The sequence below is a fragment of the Lolium perenne genome, chromosome 5 (assembly GCF_019359855.2).
Source record: "Lolium perenne isolate Kyuss_39 chromosome 5, Kyuss_2.0, whole genome shotgun sequence".
In the NCBI taxonomy this organism is placed as follows: Eukaryota; Viridiplantae; Streptophyta; class Magnoliopsida; order Poales; family Poaceae; genus Lolium; species Lolium perenne.
Genome location: NC_067248.2, coordinates 173,307,364 through 173,324,682, shown reverse-complemented (window position 1 = coordinate 173,324,682; position 17,319 = coordinate 173,307,364). Strand labels below are relative to the sequence as shown.

The 17,319-nt window shown below is 39.2% G+C and overlaps 1 protein-coding gene and 1 long non-coding RNA gene across 2 annotated transcripts; both read left to right on the top strand.

The window, feature by feature from the left end:
* Window positions 1-2,754: 2,754 nt before the first annotated feature.
* On the top strand, window positions 2,755-5,946 carry LOC127300641 (uncharacterized). Its single transcript, XR_007851428.2, has 3 exons — window positions 2,755-4,017; window positions 4,496-4,555; window positions 5,570-5,946. It is a non-coding gene; the product is annotated as an uncharacterized lncRNA (long non-coding RNA).
* A 6,599-nt stretch (window positions 5,947-12,545) lies between these two features.
* On the top strand, window positions 12,546-16,272 carry LOC127298011 (polyadenylate-binding protein-interacting protein 13-like). Its single transcript, XM_051328016.2, has 7 exons — window positions 12,546-12,637; window positions 14,303-14,550; window positions 15,002-15,061; window positions 15,166-15,213; window positions 15,321-15,389; window positions 15,788-15,849; window positions 15,934-16,272. The coding sequence occupies exons 1-7, from the start codon at window positions 12,613-12,615 to the stop codon at window positions 15,977-15,979; spliced, it is 558 nt and encodes a 185-aa protein (XP_051183976.1). The 5' UTR covers window positions 12,546-12,612; the 3' UTR covers window positions 15,980-16,272.
* Window positions 16,273-17,319: the final 1,047 nt, after the last annotated feature.

The window sequence follows — 17,319 nt, the reverse complement described above, 5'->3', positions numbered from 1 at the left end:
TGCATCTGGTTCTTCAATATTCAGGGCATATCCACAATATCTACTTTATTTGCTTCCCATGTTTCTACTTCCAAGATATCTCCTCGAACTATGTTGCAAAATCTTTACACTTTCCTGGTTGCTTAATTGTAGTTCTTGCTTTCTGTAACACAAGTTCTGTCAAGTTAGTTATATTTTGTTGTACTGATGCAATTTTAGATTACGTGAGCATGAAAATTGTGTTCATTACAGTTACCATAAACCATAAGAAGCCGGAGCTTACTGCTTTGGACTTGCAGGAGAGGATACAGTGACAGGAATGATGACCTATGAAGCTGGGATTTCCTGATGGATGGCAACAGAGGTCATGAATCACTCTTTTCTAGAATAGCTACTTAACATTACGAAATGATGGACTGAAGTGAGAAAAGGATATAAAGGTATAACATGCTGGCATTCCTATCGTATATACATGTTTCTTTTTGTATCCTGCATCTTCATTTTGATTTAAAGAGGACATTCCCTGTTCTAGACTAATTTTCAGCTAGATCACAATGAACAAGATATTTCTTTTGGCTTATTCAGGTAATTAGATAACGTTAGCTAATTGCGTGCCTGCTTCAGCAAGGCTATGGACAGCTTTCTATTCCTTAGTTATTGTATAGCTCCATGCCTAAATCAATGGACTTTATACAAACACTATTGATGTATGGAAAGCTTTGGCTTCGCTCACCTTGCTCACTTTTGAAAAATTTGGAACGAGCGGAACACGAGGGTGTTTCACAAAAAGCATGCCCCAACAATAGTTGTCCAAGAAAAAACAAAAAAGAAGGCCACCTTTGGATCATTATGGGTGCAAAAAAATTTGAGCAAAATAATACAAGGATAGTAAAGGCAGATGTAATTTTCTTTTAGTTTTTCTGTCAAACTTCTCATTAATTAATGGAATGGAGTAAAAAAAATTCCCTCGTTTAAAAATAAAGTCCTTGAAGGACATCATTTGTGTCAGCTGTGCAAACTTAGATATTAGTGTATTAATAATACTTGCACTTGAGGTGCAGATGCAATACATTATTCTGAATATGTAATATTATCAGACAACTTTTCTCTGGTTCTTCATTAATTAGGACCACTACGTTCGACTTCTTTTAACATGTAGCTCAAAATAGAACTAAACTTCTGATGGTTTGAGATTAGTTCAATCTAACTCAAATATGTTCTCAAAAAATAATTCTTTCATCAAGGCGGACGGGCGCCGCAAAGCGCGCTTTCATGTTCTAGTGCTTTGTTAATTCTTAATACAAGATTGCATGGAGTTTTCCCTTTCTTGTGGAGTATAAGAGAGATGTGTTGCATCATCTCTATGTTAGTACGTGATGCCCATATGAATAATTATCTTCTTTACTATTATATGTGAGTTCGTACGTCGTCAAAAATATTTGATGTTAAAGATTGGAGACATCTTAACCATCCAATTTTATTAAACGTTTCCCGCTTGCCATCCAGCCATCCGTCACGACAAACCATTCACTTTCCAATCACGGGTTAAATATATGGAAATCAATCACGACGGTAAAATAATATGTGCATGCGATCCCATCAGAAATTAATACGGAATCCCACACGCCCACGAAAAATAAAATCAAAACATGATCTCACCTTCCTTTTAAGGCAGGTCTTTCTCTCGTGAACAGACGTGATCCCCTTGTTTCGCTAGGAGAGAAATCTCTCAACCCTCCTTCCCCTCGTTTCCATTTCATTGACAAGCACCACATCGCCTCCTTTGCCCCTCTCACAAACCAGTGCCGTCGCTGCCTTCCAGACCGCCTCCTGGGTCCTGCCTTTTTTTCGATAAAGGATGTTTTATTACTTTTGGAAGCAATTACATCCAGCCTCTGCATAACCAGGATGCACACAGCCGTTCAAGTGTCTGGATTCAAAGTATAGAAATAACTAGGCGAAATACATATCGGAACGATTAATCATATAACGCCTAAGATGAGGGTGACGCTGCAATCCGTAGACTATGCTGCCACCCATGTAGGGAAAAAGTATCCCTCGCCATAGCCTCCAACCGTGTACAGACCTCCGTAAATAGGTCTCGATTCTCCACCCGCTGAAGAGGTAACCACGAACGGAGAATACCTGTATATCTGTAGATGACCTGCAACAAAGAACAATTTTTATCGTTAAAAATCTTGTCATTTCTACTTAGTCAAAGCGCCCAGATAACTGCTAGCGCCCCCACCTAAGAAGCAACTTAAACCTTGAATCGACACCGTGAAGCCAGTTGCCAAAGACATTGGCCACATTAGTCGGGGGATACAGGGTAGATGCTACTTGGATGACTGACCATATAGATCTCGCAAAATGGCACTGGAAAAAAAGGTGTTTAATGTTTTCATCATGATTACAGAAAACACATCGTGTACTTCCGTGCCAATTCCGCTTAACAAGATTATCTTTAGTAAAAATAACTTCTCGACGAAGGTACCATCCAAAATTTTTAATTTTTAATGGTATCTTTATCTTTCAGATTTTCTTATTATTATCAACTGGTGTATCAGAATGAAGGATCGCATTGTATAAAGATTTGACTGAGAAAGTACCATCTACATGAAGATTCCATCTAAATTCGTCCGGTTCAGGTGATAGGTGAATATCTCCCAACCGGTGAATTAGTGCATTCCATACCAAAAGCCCTTATCCAAGCAAAACCCGTCTGAACGTCACATTCGGAGGTGAGGTAGTCATTACTGTGGAAATGGTATCATCTTTGCGACGAACAATACTCCTGCCTGGACCCCGCCGCTCGACCGCGCCGACTACCACTTGTATGCCGCCGCCAAAATCCGCCGCCGCCGCGCCCAACCTCCTCGCCGAGTCGCCTATGTCGGAGGAATCCGACCCATGGTGGACGGCAGCGGCCTGACCTCTGCCAGTCTTTCCCCCGCACGGTCGTACACACACGTCGATGTCTCGGCCGATACGCCGGCGGGATCTGCTCGGTAGGCCGGCAACTGCACGTCTCCAATAGACGTGGCTGGTTCACGTCCCTGTCGTGGGCGGACATGCTGCGTTTTGCGTCAGATCTGAGCGGCTCCGCGGCCTGTGGCCGACAGTGGGACTTGCGGCTGGGGACCTCTTCGGACGCGTCCTGGCCATGGCCGCCACAGATGAGAGGGAGGCGGGTCACACCGTCCAAGAGAGGGAAGAATTGACGCCGCGGAAGAGGTACCCATTAGAAGAGCAGCGCCTCCGCCATCCCGACGAACTCCGGGACGGCTCGATTCCAGGTCATTGAGGTAAACATTGATACGCAACTGCCTCCGTCCCTAATGTATGCCTTTTTTTTGTAGCGTATTCAAGTGAGTTACTTCCATGTTGAGATAAGCTTTTTCCAACAAGGTAAGATGCTACATAGTTGCTACTTTATCTCATGCCTTTTCTTCTCACGATAGATTATGTGATTACTGTCCTCATGGGTAAAATTTGCTTAGCGTCCATTATCTACTTTATAGAGAAACCCTAGAGTGATTGCCCTTCTTCGGTAAAATTTCACTTCTGGTCCATTACATGATTTTTGCAGAAATCACATGGTGCTTATTATTGTCATACTTTCCTTTCTTCTGAGCAGAATTTGTAGGCAAACAAAAATGTCATGTCTTATCTTTTTACTTAGAGCGGTGCATCCAGGAGGAAGTATTTGTTACTCAAAAAAATTATTATCTTCTTACTCAAAAACTTTGTAGGCATTCTGTCCTCAACGGCAGGAAATAATGCGACTTCTGCATGGCATTCATGTCTGATTTTCTCAATAGTATTTGCAACTCTAGGAAATAATTTATTATGCTATTTCATACATGTAGGCTGGCGAGAGAGAGGAAGGAGCAGAAGTACCAGAGCTCCGGGTGCGGCCGTGCCATGGTGGGGTGCTAACCTGGGGAATGGAGTCGGCCGTGAAGCAGCTCGGTGGGAGAATACAGAGAGAATTTCTTGCGATGTGGTGTGACATTAATTTGCTTGATGCTTTTGGAGGTAAAGAGATTTTAGCTCGTGCTCTGAAATTTTATTGCCTGCTGTGTTGCTATCTGCTACTGCTCCTTTACTATCTAGCTGCTGTTATTGTTGCTCGGTTATTTTTTGCTAAGACAGTGATAGAAATCGTGAGATAGAGAGATAGCTGATGCTATGAACTTTTAGAATCTTGTTGATTGCTAGCTGCTGCTAATAATTCTATTTCTAGGATTGATGAGTGTGCCTTCCTGGAGTTTATGTTGGGTTGTATCGAGATTATGTTGTACTATCAAATGTTCGGTGTTTGACAGAGAGTGGGAGAGAGATATATATATATGGTAGTTATAGAAGATTAATATAGTATATGTTAGTAGGATATAGAGAGTGAGATTTGCCGCTTCAGTCGGAATGTAAGCTAATCCAAATATATTTTTATTCTAGATAACAACGGTTTAGTAAGCTGATCCAAATATGTTTATCTTCTGAATTTCTCATGCAGATGTCAGTGGTCAGGCTGTAGTAACTATGTGTGTGTTGCAGACTAGAGTACTAAGAAAAGGTATGTTTTTGGCACATGATGCTACGATATCAAGTAATTTAAGGAGTTTCATGTTTAATTATATCATATGTTCTATCATCTGGTAAGTATTTAGGATATCTTTTGCTTGATTTTCGTTTTGATGCTGCCTATTGTTACCGTGGATGCCAATGAAGGAGAGCACTTGCTAGGCTGATAACCGATTGAATTTTCTTATGAAACATGTTTTTTCAAGTTCATCTGTAAAATCTAATGGACTCTAAGGGCGTCAGTTGTTTCTGTGGTTCAAATAGTGCCCTTTCAGAATTACTGATACTTAATTATCTAAATCTCCAGAGGTTAGTAAATTAGAAAAATAATTATTGGAATATCACTATTATATCTCAGAATATGTACTGTATATCCCTCTGGCCTCCACCCATCAGCATAGTACTATGCATTGCATCAAAGCAGTGTATGTCTAGCAGCCGACGACGCGACGAAACCAGGATTACCTCTCGCTGAGTGGTGGCCATTGATGCACTCCAGGTGACGCTCATTGGATTTTTATGTTGAAAATTTGGTTGGTACTCACCCACTCATCACATCCTAAGACTAATGTATTACCTGGTGTTTTGGCCTAACTAGAAACTGGATTGGTTAGAATTCGGTTGCTATCATAACTATGTCCGCTGAAATAAAATTTTGGTAATGTTTCATCCATGCTTCTGTAAGGAGCGTTCATATTATTGGGTTTGGGTGGTAGCATGTGTAGTTTATTCTTCCTTCATGCAGTATTATATATGGGTAGGTGCATTATAATGGATTTGTTAAATTTTATTACTCTTCATCAATGGCTTCATTAGTTTTTGGAGAACACGTAAAATCTGAACATACCTGGTACATATTTTTGTTTGGTTGTTTGAATACGATGATTTTGGTTGAAAATCCTCTCTTCATGACCAGTGGGAACATTTTTAGTGCATCTATCTACTTTTGGTATCTCCACTCTATAATATCATCACAGAAAATGACTCTTATCCTATTCGTTTTCAGTGGTGCCCAGATGTTTCCCTTGGTGACAAGGCATATGTCATGTTTCAAAGTTCACTTTATCAAATACAGTGTTCCACAAAAAACCGGACATCTGGTTTGATCTTCTATTTTTTAAACCTTTTTCTTCCAGCGAATTTGATGTATGGGGCATGTAGCATACAGTGGTAGCGATTTGATGTATCATGCATGTAGTAGAGCCGAGGTAGTGATTTTGATGTATGGGGCATGTAGCAAAGCAATGCTAGGATTTCAAGGATTGGAGAAAGTGAGGTCTAATTCATTTCTTTTGCTCCTCTGGTTGTAAGCACAAGTTCTCCGAATCTTCTTAAATGAAGAAAGTTGTCTTCTTACTTTTGAGAGGTGAATAAAGGATTTTCTTGGGGTTATGCTGTTAATTCTAAATGGATGTATGTTTTTGTTAAATTTATATTAGTTGGGATGTGCATTGCTCGTGTAAGATTACCATGGTTGGAGGTGACAAGTTGCATACATGCTATTGTATGGATTGTTTGAGGAAGCTTGATTCAGGCACGATACTTCCACTCTAATTTTATTTCCTTTGCCAACAGTTTATTTTAACTTCTCATCCAAAACTAAGTGTGACATAGATTTAAGTACCAGATAGATGGATATGGTGTAAAAAAAATCTCTTATTTTCCCTGTTTGCATCAAAACACGAAAACAAATGTTCTTATTGGATTGTTAATGCAAGATTTCATATGGGTGCATTTTCTTAAGAAGTAAAGAGGGATTTTCTAGCCAGCATTGTATATTGCAACTGTATTTTTCTTATATATAGGAAATTCAAAACTTAAAGAGTGCAAAATGGGGGTTATCTCACTATTACATGGCTAACTATTCTATGCTGTAAAAATGGGGGTTATCTCCACGCGAGGAGTCCTCCTTGACACACACATCTTAGTAGATTTATTCTTTGTGTTCACTAAGATATATTAGTCAGGTTTTGCTTTGTATTTATATTGGCTTCGTAAGGGAATAGTTCCATGTTTCATAATATAATATGTTATAACAAACAATATACTCGCATGGTAACATTTATTCAACTATTACACTCGAATCAAAATAAAATTTTAAAGACTTTTGAAAAACTATGCGACTAATGTCATATACACGTGAATTTCAACGTGTATTATATTGACATTAAGTGTGAGAAATTAGTAGACCGTGGCAACGCACGGGCATTCAACTAGTCTTACTCATATTATTATTTTGCATCCGCAAATCTCGTTGATGAATTACTGTTTTTCCACTACAACTTAAAAGAGAGAATAGTCAAGTGAACCCATGAACCCCGGTCCACTTTTTATCATAAGAAACACCTTTATATATCTTTTATCTTGTTTTCTGTTTGCTGCACTATTTTAATTCGAAAATACAAAAATATTTACTTTTCCTATTTGCATCCAAAACACCAAAAACAATCAACTCATTTACATTTTTTACTTAGTTACTTTATTTTATCTAGTTTTACTCGATTTATTTTTACTTGTATTTATTTACTTACGCGAAACCTTGTGCTTGACAACCACACGGTGGAGTTGGGAACACAAGGTTTTTATTTTACTTGCAGGATTGCTAGAAGAAGGGAGAAGATAATACTCTTTGTCCAGTTCCCCGAGAGTTCGATATAAACCCTTGAGTCACCCTTGTGGGGAGATACTCTGCTGATACAACACTCTGCACTTGGAGTCCCAACGTATCAAGATCTTTTTGGCATTGCTATTATCCGTCATCAATGTGTCCTTCACAATTCTTTACCGTCATATTTGGCATGCCTAGCTTCCACCTAAACCCATTCTAGCCTCTTCTCATCCAATTTTCTTTCAGATAAGAAGTGCACATCGGGGTCCTCCTTTTGGAAATCAAGAATACTATTAACCGTCGGGCCATTCTCCAAACCCTGACAGTTTAGAGCTCCTAACTTCATTGGTTCTCGCAGGGCTGTTCCTTCAGCCCGACGTTCGTAACAACATTGTTTCCCATTGACACTTCCCATATACTCTTTTTTGAGACATTATTCTCATCTAAATCTATATCATCCATACAACTGGCTCTTTTACCCCCTATCATTGCATTCTAAGGTTTGTCAGATTTCTTACTATTTCTACCTCGCTGCATGTACGCACCATTCTTTTCCGCCTGATTTCCCCCGCTTTCTGTAGAATGTTGCATGACCCATGCATTAGTGTCCTTTCATGTTAGCTCCTGCCCACCCACCCATATTTCTGTTGGCTTACACTGAGCATGTCCCCTAGCATCCTTCAATACTGTCACACCTATGTTGGTCCGTTCACCAACGGATTTAGTTGATGTGGTGTTGTCAGCCATCTGAATAACCCTGCTTTCCCTCTCTTTGATTTTCAGTTTTCGATCCAACAACAGACCCTTTGTCCTTACTATCGATAGAGAGATGTTTTTTAACATTCACATCACAACCGTTGATCCCCTGTGTGTTTTGTCTGGTCTTCTCCATATCTTCTGCTCTTCGATCAAATTTCAGAGTTTCCTGCTCTCCACTGCCCTTCCGCCACGTTAGCATATCACTACCCAATCCACCCCTCCTACTGAAGCTACCAAATATCCTCACATCATTGTTTCAAATGCTTCCCTTTGATCCTCTATTTTGGGACGGTGTAAACCACACTTGAGCCAATTACTGTAATGTTCCACTTCCCTCTTTTTTAATTTGATGGAACAAACCTTATCCACATGCCCTATACTTCCACATGTGTAACAGAAGACTAGCAGAAATTCATATTTGAATCGACACCACTTCTCCTTACCATCATCGCCTACTACAACCATCATACCTCTCATTAATAGTTTTGCAACATGCATTCTAACTTTCACACACAGATACTGACCCGAAGACATCCCATATAACCCTACTTCCACCGTGATGTATTGGCCAATGACATTTCCCATTGCTTCTCATGTATCTCTATTCATCCTTCCTAAAGGAATACTGAAAATGTGAACCCAAATCGGAAAGATTGCATATTCATACTCTTCTGAAATTTTGTTCTCATCATAATAATCCTCCATAATGAAAAGGTCATCATCAAACATCCACAACCCATCCTAAATTGCTTTCCTCTTCCCACTAGCTTGGTGAAAAGTAAACATGAATACATTTTCAACTACAGTTTTACAAGCAATGCCTCCTAAAGTACACCAGATCCTGCCCAATGTGTTGGCTGTACCATCTGCAAAGGCTGGATTTTCTGACAACAATTTACCCATAGCTTTTGGGTCAATCAAACCCATTTGGTCACCACTACTCCACCCTAGCTTCAAACCCTTCTTATCAATCTCCGATAATTTTAGATTCTTCATCAGACTATCCACCCCATCAACTCATGTCATGGTACCTAAAAAGACATCCGCTTGACCCTAAACTAGGGGGAACATATGTGTATTATGATCACATGCCCTAGATCGCGTGAAAGGCTTTATAGTGTTGGGACTTGAGCATTATGAGGAAAATAAATCAGGAGGAAGCACAACCCCAGAGAGAGGCCAAGGAGACACCAAGACATTGGCGCCCTAGTGCATGCCTCTTTGCTGGACTGTAGCTGTGCCGGATTGACGTAGGAATATTCTTAGACAATTTTTCTAGGACGGGCCAGCGTGACCTCGACCAACTAGTTTTGATCGGGTGAGGGATGGATCGATCTGATTTCAATTTAATGATATTGGAAAGAATTTACCGATCCCATACCAATTTGAGCACCGTAGATACCATTTATTATGGTGTTACTACATTCGATGGCCGAGTCGTTTCTATCTTTTTTATTAACTCCTTTGTTCCCTCTGTCGGTTGTTTTGCGTTTCCACTTTTTTAGGCTGATGAGTAACCGACAAATGGTTTGTTAGGTTTCCTTGCTCTCTCCCGGTTGGATAGGTTTTCTCTAGAAATATCTACCATGTGGATCCCACCACCCACTCTTTAGCTTGCTCTCGTACCGCTTTTGACTGATTAGTCGAGAAGCAGAGAAACTTCAAAAGGCCTCTCCATAGTCACGCAGGTTCTGGCCTGTGGTACACGCACCCTATGTCCTCATGCCCGTCTACTTGGCTACCATGGCGAGAGGCTCCACCACCAGCAATTGTTGTAAACTGCCACCCTGCAGTTCCCCTTGTCGTGCTAGTCGGTGCACCGTTACGATCCCGCCTCGTTACTAAATGTGTTACATGTACTCGCTCCCCCTTGCTTCCCATCAAGGCTCGATCTCTTTCTTTCATCTTCCATCAAGTTCTGATTCGATGGATTTTGACCTCCTATTGTCTTCTTCATTAGGATGGGATATGTTTTACTTTGTTGTTTTCTCCGATGTGTATCTTCCGATCTCATTTTCTCTTTCATCGGATTGATTTTTCTTTTGTTTTGATGATTTTCACGTTCTTTGGTTCCGTTTGTATTTTATTTTGGCCTTGATGTATTGTTTCATTTCTTTCACAATGTTTTAATTATTTTTTTAGGTGTTCTTCTAAGTGCGCATGGTGTTCACGATGATAGCCTCCTTTGGTCGTCAAGTTTTGTTGTCGTCACAACCATAGCTAGCGGCCTCGCGTAGTTCACGTTCTGTTGCCAAGGTGCTCCCCCCGTCTGGCTTCCCTGCAGTAGGTCCTCATCTGGACGGTGACTCACCAGTTGCCGACCATACAAACTGGTCCATCAGGTGGGTGCACGACAATCGGAAGCGCTAGCGACTCTCGAAAATAGGGAGCACATCATCGCCTTTAACCTACCCTACTGCAACTCGGATGATGACCAGGGTGCCCACAACGACATCTGCATGAAGGACGCAGAGGACCATGATAGCTGGGGGGGAGGTATGCATCAGGTCAGATGCAGCAATAAGATTGTAGGTGGAGTGGCGCAAGGAAGATTCGGTGCCAATGGCATCGAGGAAGAGGTGTGCTGCTCCATTAGTTGCTTCTCCTGGGTTCCATGTCGCGGCAATACCGTACTCATTGTTCGTGGAAATGAAGTGGATTAGGAGTTCTGTTTAACAATTTGCAATATTGGTTAATTCGAGGTTCATCTCATTGTTGAATGGATCTGATGTCGTTCCTTTTTTTTACATGGAATGTTCGATTAGTTACTGGATCTATGCAACCATGCTTATATGTATGAGATGGCCAGGAACTATATTAATAGTGACGAGCCTACGTTTTCTGTTAGATGGAAGGAATAATCCTAAGTTTGCTTGATTGTAATAATTAAATGTGAGCTTCGAGAAGTGTTGTTCAAATGATGGTAAAAGTCTAGCGTGTTCAATATTTGTTTCATTACAGTTTTTTTTGTCTACGGGCAAAGCTAGATTGTACAGAAAAAATTGAGGTTGTTGACGTGTTTCAGACAACCATGCCAAAATATACACCTGATGTGCTTGGAGAGGAGCGGAGCCGCATAGGTGGAAGGCACGAGACTGTGCATCGAGCTCCATCATTTCCACGTCTACGCCAACTATATACCAGGTATTTTTATTCACCGAATCAACTGAAATGTGTTGCTTCTAGGTTTAGGGACAATGGAGAGCAGCATGTTGAGTCCGTGGAAACTAGGTATGCAATAAAAATTTGTAGATCACTATGCTTGGATGGTGGATCTCTATGGCTGAGCTGAGTTGATTCAAAAAGCACACTGCTTTATGAAGATAATGCCAGTGATTCTTCTTAAATGATGTTTTCGTGCGGAGGTTTTACTTCATAATACTGGCAGTGAGGACTAATGCAAATGACCTAAATATATGGTATATAATAATGTAAAAGTATTATTAATATCTCACTCATTGATATATTTATAGTTTTCTTGGTAACATTTCTAAAATTTTGCATTTGTCTGGTCGATTTTTCTTGAAATACATTAGTACGTTCATATTTTTGTTGGTAACATTTCTTAAATTTTGCATGTGTCTGGTCATTTTTTACTACATGTATTTTAAGAGCCCGTTGTATTGCATGACCATTCAACTATTTTTCTTGCTCCGTTCACTTGCGTGGCCGTGGAGGGGAGGAACATGCGACGAAGGAGAGATAAGGGAAATGGGCGTGAAACTTTACTTTCGCTATATTTTTTGGTTTTGTGTATACACAAACAAAAAACACCATACTAGTTGCAGTTCATCGAGCAAGTTTTTAAGTACGGGAAATATTTTGCGTATCTGAAACCACGTGTTTTAGCCCCCGAGCTTAAAATAACAGTTATTCGTGTGTTCTCTCTTTTGATTTTTTTAGAGATGGTCTAATCCTCTTAAAAGTTTTGTAATCATTAGTTGTACACAGTAGTACAAAATTCAAGTCACTAGCAAGGTTCTAGATGGCCCAATTTGAATCATTGTTAAGATACGATTGTCTCATTTTTTGGTCATAATTGGCCCGGTCCAGCCCATCCATTAAACCCATGTATTAACCATGGAGCGCACCCACCCATACATACTTGCCTCTTTGGGTTTCTTAGTTATATGTAATCGTATACCACCCCACCTACTTACCTACCTAGGAACGAAAGTTCACTATCATCAAAATATGGCACAATATTTTACCATATCTCCCCCCCCCATAAATACCATCACACGTGGCAAAATGTGGCACCTCATCTTCCCACCCACCAACCTCCACAGTTCACCTCGTTTTCTCCGCCAAAAGATGCTTTACCAAAAGCGATGAAGCTGGCACAGTGGCGTGTACGTTTTTGTCTATTGTAAACGGTCAGTAAGTCGATGAGACCGAGGCGGGCATAAGAACAAAAGTCCATGAAACAATGCGACGCCACCTATCCCCACCTACTACCACCATCAATGCGTGGCGCAATTTCATATAAATGCTTTTGTCGGTTGTGAGGAAATTCGTCGATGATACCGAGGTGGGTGTAAAAAGAAATCAAGGATATTTATTTTGAACCGCCTATAAGAGGAGGGTCTGAGGTCTCAATACTCAAAAGCGCACTGCAAGTGAAATACATGTAAGGTAACAAGCCAAAGTTTGAAGGTGTCCTTCTTCAAGAAGATTTGCCTATGAGAGTCGTTTTTGAATGCCAAGGTGATATCATTTTCCAATAACACGGATGAGTATGCTAGGAGAGTATTGTAAATATTATGATGAGAACTTACAACTTTTTTCTTGTTAGATCTGTCCTTGTCTTGTTGAACACAATATGCATCAAAAATAGATATTAGAACGTAGAATTCTTTTTGTTAGGTTTGTTCTTGTTTTTTTCAATATAATTTTCTTGTATAACTTGCCAATGTTACAAAAAGAACACATGCATGCCCCTGTTTGCAATGGTGGATTTTGTGTTTTTTTTTTGTTGCAGCTCCTTGTTGATGACAGATTTTGTGTTTCTACGATAGGGATGTTCTTTTCAAAGGTTCATATGAAATAATGGAGGAATAGGTGAACCAAAGTACTAAAAAAACTCTGACCGTGTCCATGAAAATTCATCTTTAAATGATCGGAAAGGGTATGAATTGATATAGTTTCCTATTTCATTGATGATGTTTGAGCGACAGAAACATACGTGCTATGTTACTTAGATGACTGAAATTAGGTTATTGGCGGTTAGGAATTTTTTTAGAATCCCCAAGTTGCTGTTTGTAAGTAAAAAAAACACAGCTGTATATCGGAGCCATTTTAAGTATTCAACCATTAATTGAACTAACATTGTATTACGATATATATAAAAAAACATCCAAAATATGAAAAGGGGATAAATGCCCTGTTCTTTAATTAGTGTTACCTCAAGAACGGGCCCGGGCCGACAGGTGTGCAGCCCGTGCAGCCCGCACAGGGCCCAAAAAAATGGGGGCCCAAAATTTCTATATATGCACTATATATGTTTTACATCAATATTTATTATACATAAATCCTGATTAGGCCAACTGGTACTGGTCCAATATGCCAACCTATGAGTACTTGTTTTGAGGTTTTGAGGTCGATTCCTGTAGGAAGTTGTTTACTTTCTTCTCCTTAATATTTTTGCTACCTGGACCGAAGGTTATGATGCAAGTTACACTGACATATTATGACTTCTCATATTCAAATTAATTTAGAAATCGTTGTGTTTCTAATTAAAAAGTTGTAAGTTAACTTTGGTGTAGTGTTTTTATATTCCTCCCATGGTGATATTTCTTATAGTGTGCTTGTCTATGTACATGCACTTGTTGGGACTGCTCTACATGCTATAAGCCATTGATATTTCAAAACTATTTCCCTAGTTTTTTTAAAATCTAAATAGGTCAAATTAAATGTATAAAAACCATTAGATGTACTCCCGCATTTCATAAGAAGTGTCGGGGATTTACAAAGTTACTTTATACTAAATCTCAGACACTTATTATGGATTGGAAGGAGTAGTTTATTTTCAATATCGTACCGCTGGTTCGGCTTTTATACTCATGTTTTTGTCTTAAAATTGATTTAGATATAATTTTACCACATGTTTGAAATCTGCAAATGTAGAGAACAATTTTTAAATTAATTTAAACATCAATCTATATGTATAAACATTATGATTGTTTACTAAGTAGGTATATTTTACAAGTGTGATAGGGCCCATTTTTAAATTTTGCACAGGGCCCCAGATACATCAATGTTAGTATTAGTCCAGATAGATCCAACCATGCAAAAGATAACATATCCCTAATACAACGTGATGCTTACTCTTACCATTTGAATGCCAGACTAAGCCATTTTTTTGCAATGTAGGAATCTTAGCAAGGATTTTCAGAGGATTCAGTTCAAACATTTGTGAGTACATCACATCGCCTGGTGTAGAGGCAGAGCTATCATCCTGGCCTGTCATGCCGCCGATGATAGGCTCACTCGTGAAGTGGTTTCACACAGCGCCACGGTCGCAAGACGACGACAACTGCAATGTTGATGTCGGCGACAGGATGTTCTTTGCGATCACCAACCAGTGCCCTTCCTGCCTCACGGTATCAACGAGACCGAAGGTGACATTGTCTGGCTTCTTCTGCCTTTTGTATGCTTGTGTTCATATTATTATTAGAAAATTATTTTTAAGCCAAACCTTACGAATGCATACCCACATTTTCTAGTTTATTTGTACGAAAGGAAAATAAAAATTAACATCTTTAGTTAATTACATAAAAATAAATAATGGCATATATTAATGTGCATCCATAATGAACAACGTGAAGTTCATATATGTTCTCTGAGGCCAATGTTGCACACGTTTTTAGAGAAAGCATTCAATGCACTGAATCTTGATGGCGACATTATAGTTACTTTCCCTGTAAAGGCAGCGCCTTCTAGGACGGCGATCATGCCAATCAAACATTCATTTCTTCCTCTGACTAGTCTACCAATAAACTCCTTTTAATTTTAAATGCTTTTTAGATAGCTAAACTTTCTGTGTAACAAAAATGTTCAATGTTTGTGCAGTCGGAAGAAGAAAAGGAGAGATCCTCAAGGACTGTTTATTGCACAAATATCCAAAAAACGGTATGCAACACCAAAAGGATACTTTTACACATGTTCTTTCTAAAGTTTAACTTTTGTTGTATCATGTTTTTTTTTGACACTTTGTTGTATCATGTCATGTATAGGTCACTCCAGATGAGCTAATTAACTTTTTCCAAATATACTTTGGCCAGGTAAGATCTCAAAATAAGATCATATGAGAATTGTGTTTAGGCTTCTTTCTTTCAAATGGAAAAATAATTATAATGCATATGTCTATTCATTTTCCAATGGATTCCAGGTTTCCCACGTAAGGATTATGGGCCATGAGAACCATGCCACCAAGATAGCTTTTATTGAGTTTATGGAGGTGATAATCCCATCATCTCAAATCCATTATATCTTGTATGTTTCGCCTTAATTTAATTTTATATTAAGATTATAGGTGTATCCATATGCTCTATCATGTTGACACCACACTTTCATGTGTATAAACCATTCTCTTCTCAGGCGCGCGCGCACACACACACACGCTCACACACACACAAAAGCACATCGAATACAATGTCTTGTGAACCGATCAATACCCTTGCTATTACGTTTATATATTACTTCAAGACCTTTCAAGGTGTTTACTTCCTAGAGTAAAACTTTTTCTTCTTATATGTTGACCAGAATAAATGTCTATTCATCAGGCAATCCAGGATGTCTTGCATGATGTTAATACAAATTATCATGAATACTAACATTCATTTGTGTGCATTGCAGGCTAGTGGCGCTATTGCTGCTCTGAGCTCCAGCAGCATATATGTACAAGGCCTTATAATAAGGTTTGATCCCTGATTCTTAACTTCTTATTGCAAAAAAACCATGTCAATAAGCTAGTCCAAATAATTGTGACTTACATTTTTCAGGGTCAACCCTTCAAAGACACCAATCAGGAGGGCGCATTTACAATAAGCCACGCCGTGATAACTAGTCGATTGGTGCCTTCTGAGTTGGCATAAGTGAATGAGGTGTACATATTGTCAAGAGGAAGAACGACGGATGATGCATGTGAATGATAGTTTAAGACTCTATTGCCGATGTCGTAATTTTCATAGACTGATAAACCTAGAGAGCTAATATCAAACAATTAAAACTTTCTTTAGTTGATCTATATATTGTTTCGCTGGTTGTCTTTTGTTATGCTAAGAGCATCTCCACCAGACCCCATATATTGTTTTGATGGCTGTCTTTTGCTATGTACAATGTATGCCCAATACGGTTCTCATACACCTATTATTTTCCACAACTTGAATTCAGACCCCATATATTGTTTTGATGGCTGTCTTTTGCTATGTACAATGTATGCCCAATACGGTTCTCATACACCTATTATTCTCCTAGTTATGCCTTGTTCTTCATTATCAGTGCACACTGATTAAGAAATGCACTAGGCACAATTCAACTAACTTATTACAATTTAAAGTTTTGTATACAAGCTTACTAATATTTCATAGAAATACTAGCTAGACTATTGTACATTAACACCATATACACGCCAACACAAACATATGCACAAAGACACCATTTTATCGCATGCGCCACTTATTCTTATTCTTAGCAAACACGAGCGATTTTATTTGAAAAAGGGATATCCTAGTATCTTGCATCACTTGATGTATACAACCATATTTATTGCCAAGCAATTATTTAGAGGGTTACAAAGTGCATATACAAAGCTCAAACATCATAATAGAAAAGTAAACACCAGACTTATGGTTGCTAATCAATGATGGAATCCCACAAACTAGTTATTTTTCTAAGATCGGAGATCCCAAAAGCTAACTAGTTCTTCAACTTGCATGCATTGAGAAGAAGGCCACTTCAAAATGCATACCTTTTGTATGTAGACACATAGCTAAAAACTTTCAGCCTCTAATATAGATATATCTAGACATATTTAAAAACATAAATAAATTTTAAAATAAAATTATGTATTTCCTTCGATCCATATTAGTTGCCACTAATATAGATATATCTAGACATATTTTTAGTTCTAGGTAGATCCATACTAGGACAAGTAATATGAATATCTAGATTATGTAAGTTTCATCGAAATATTCGACAATATGTTGCAAAATTTTGAGGCATGAACCAAGCCCCGTTCTCGTTGGTATGCCCAACCCCCGTCCCACCCAAAATTGCAACAACGCAAACTGAAGTACTCTGCTAGCAAAGCCTTGACAGAGTCTCCCCACCGCCCGCGCCGGCCTCGATCTACTCCGGCGGCAGAGTCAGTGGCGTCCTTGGCCTGG

Coding starts and splice junctions, on each gene's coding strand:
- LOC127298011 (XM_051328016.2), top strand. CDS start 12,613: ATGAGAGTCGTTTTTGAATGCCAAG. Junction 12,638..14,302: donor AGTCGTTTTTGAATGCCAAG/GTGATATCATTT, acceptor TTTGCAATGTAG/GAATCTTAGCAAGGATTTTC. Junction 15,850..15,933: donor GTACAAGGCCTTATAATAAG/GTTTGATCCCTG, acceptor TACATTTTTCAG/GGTCAACCCTTCAAAGACAC.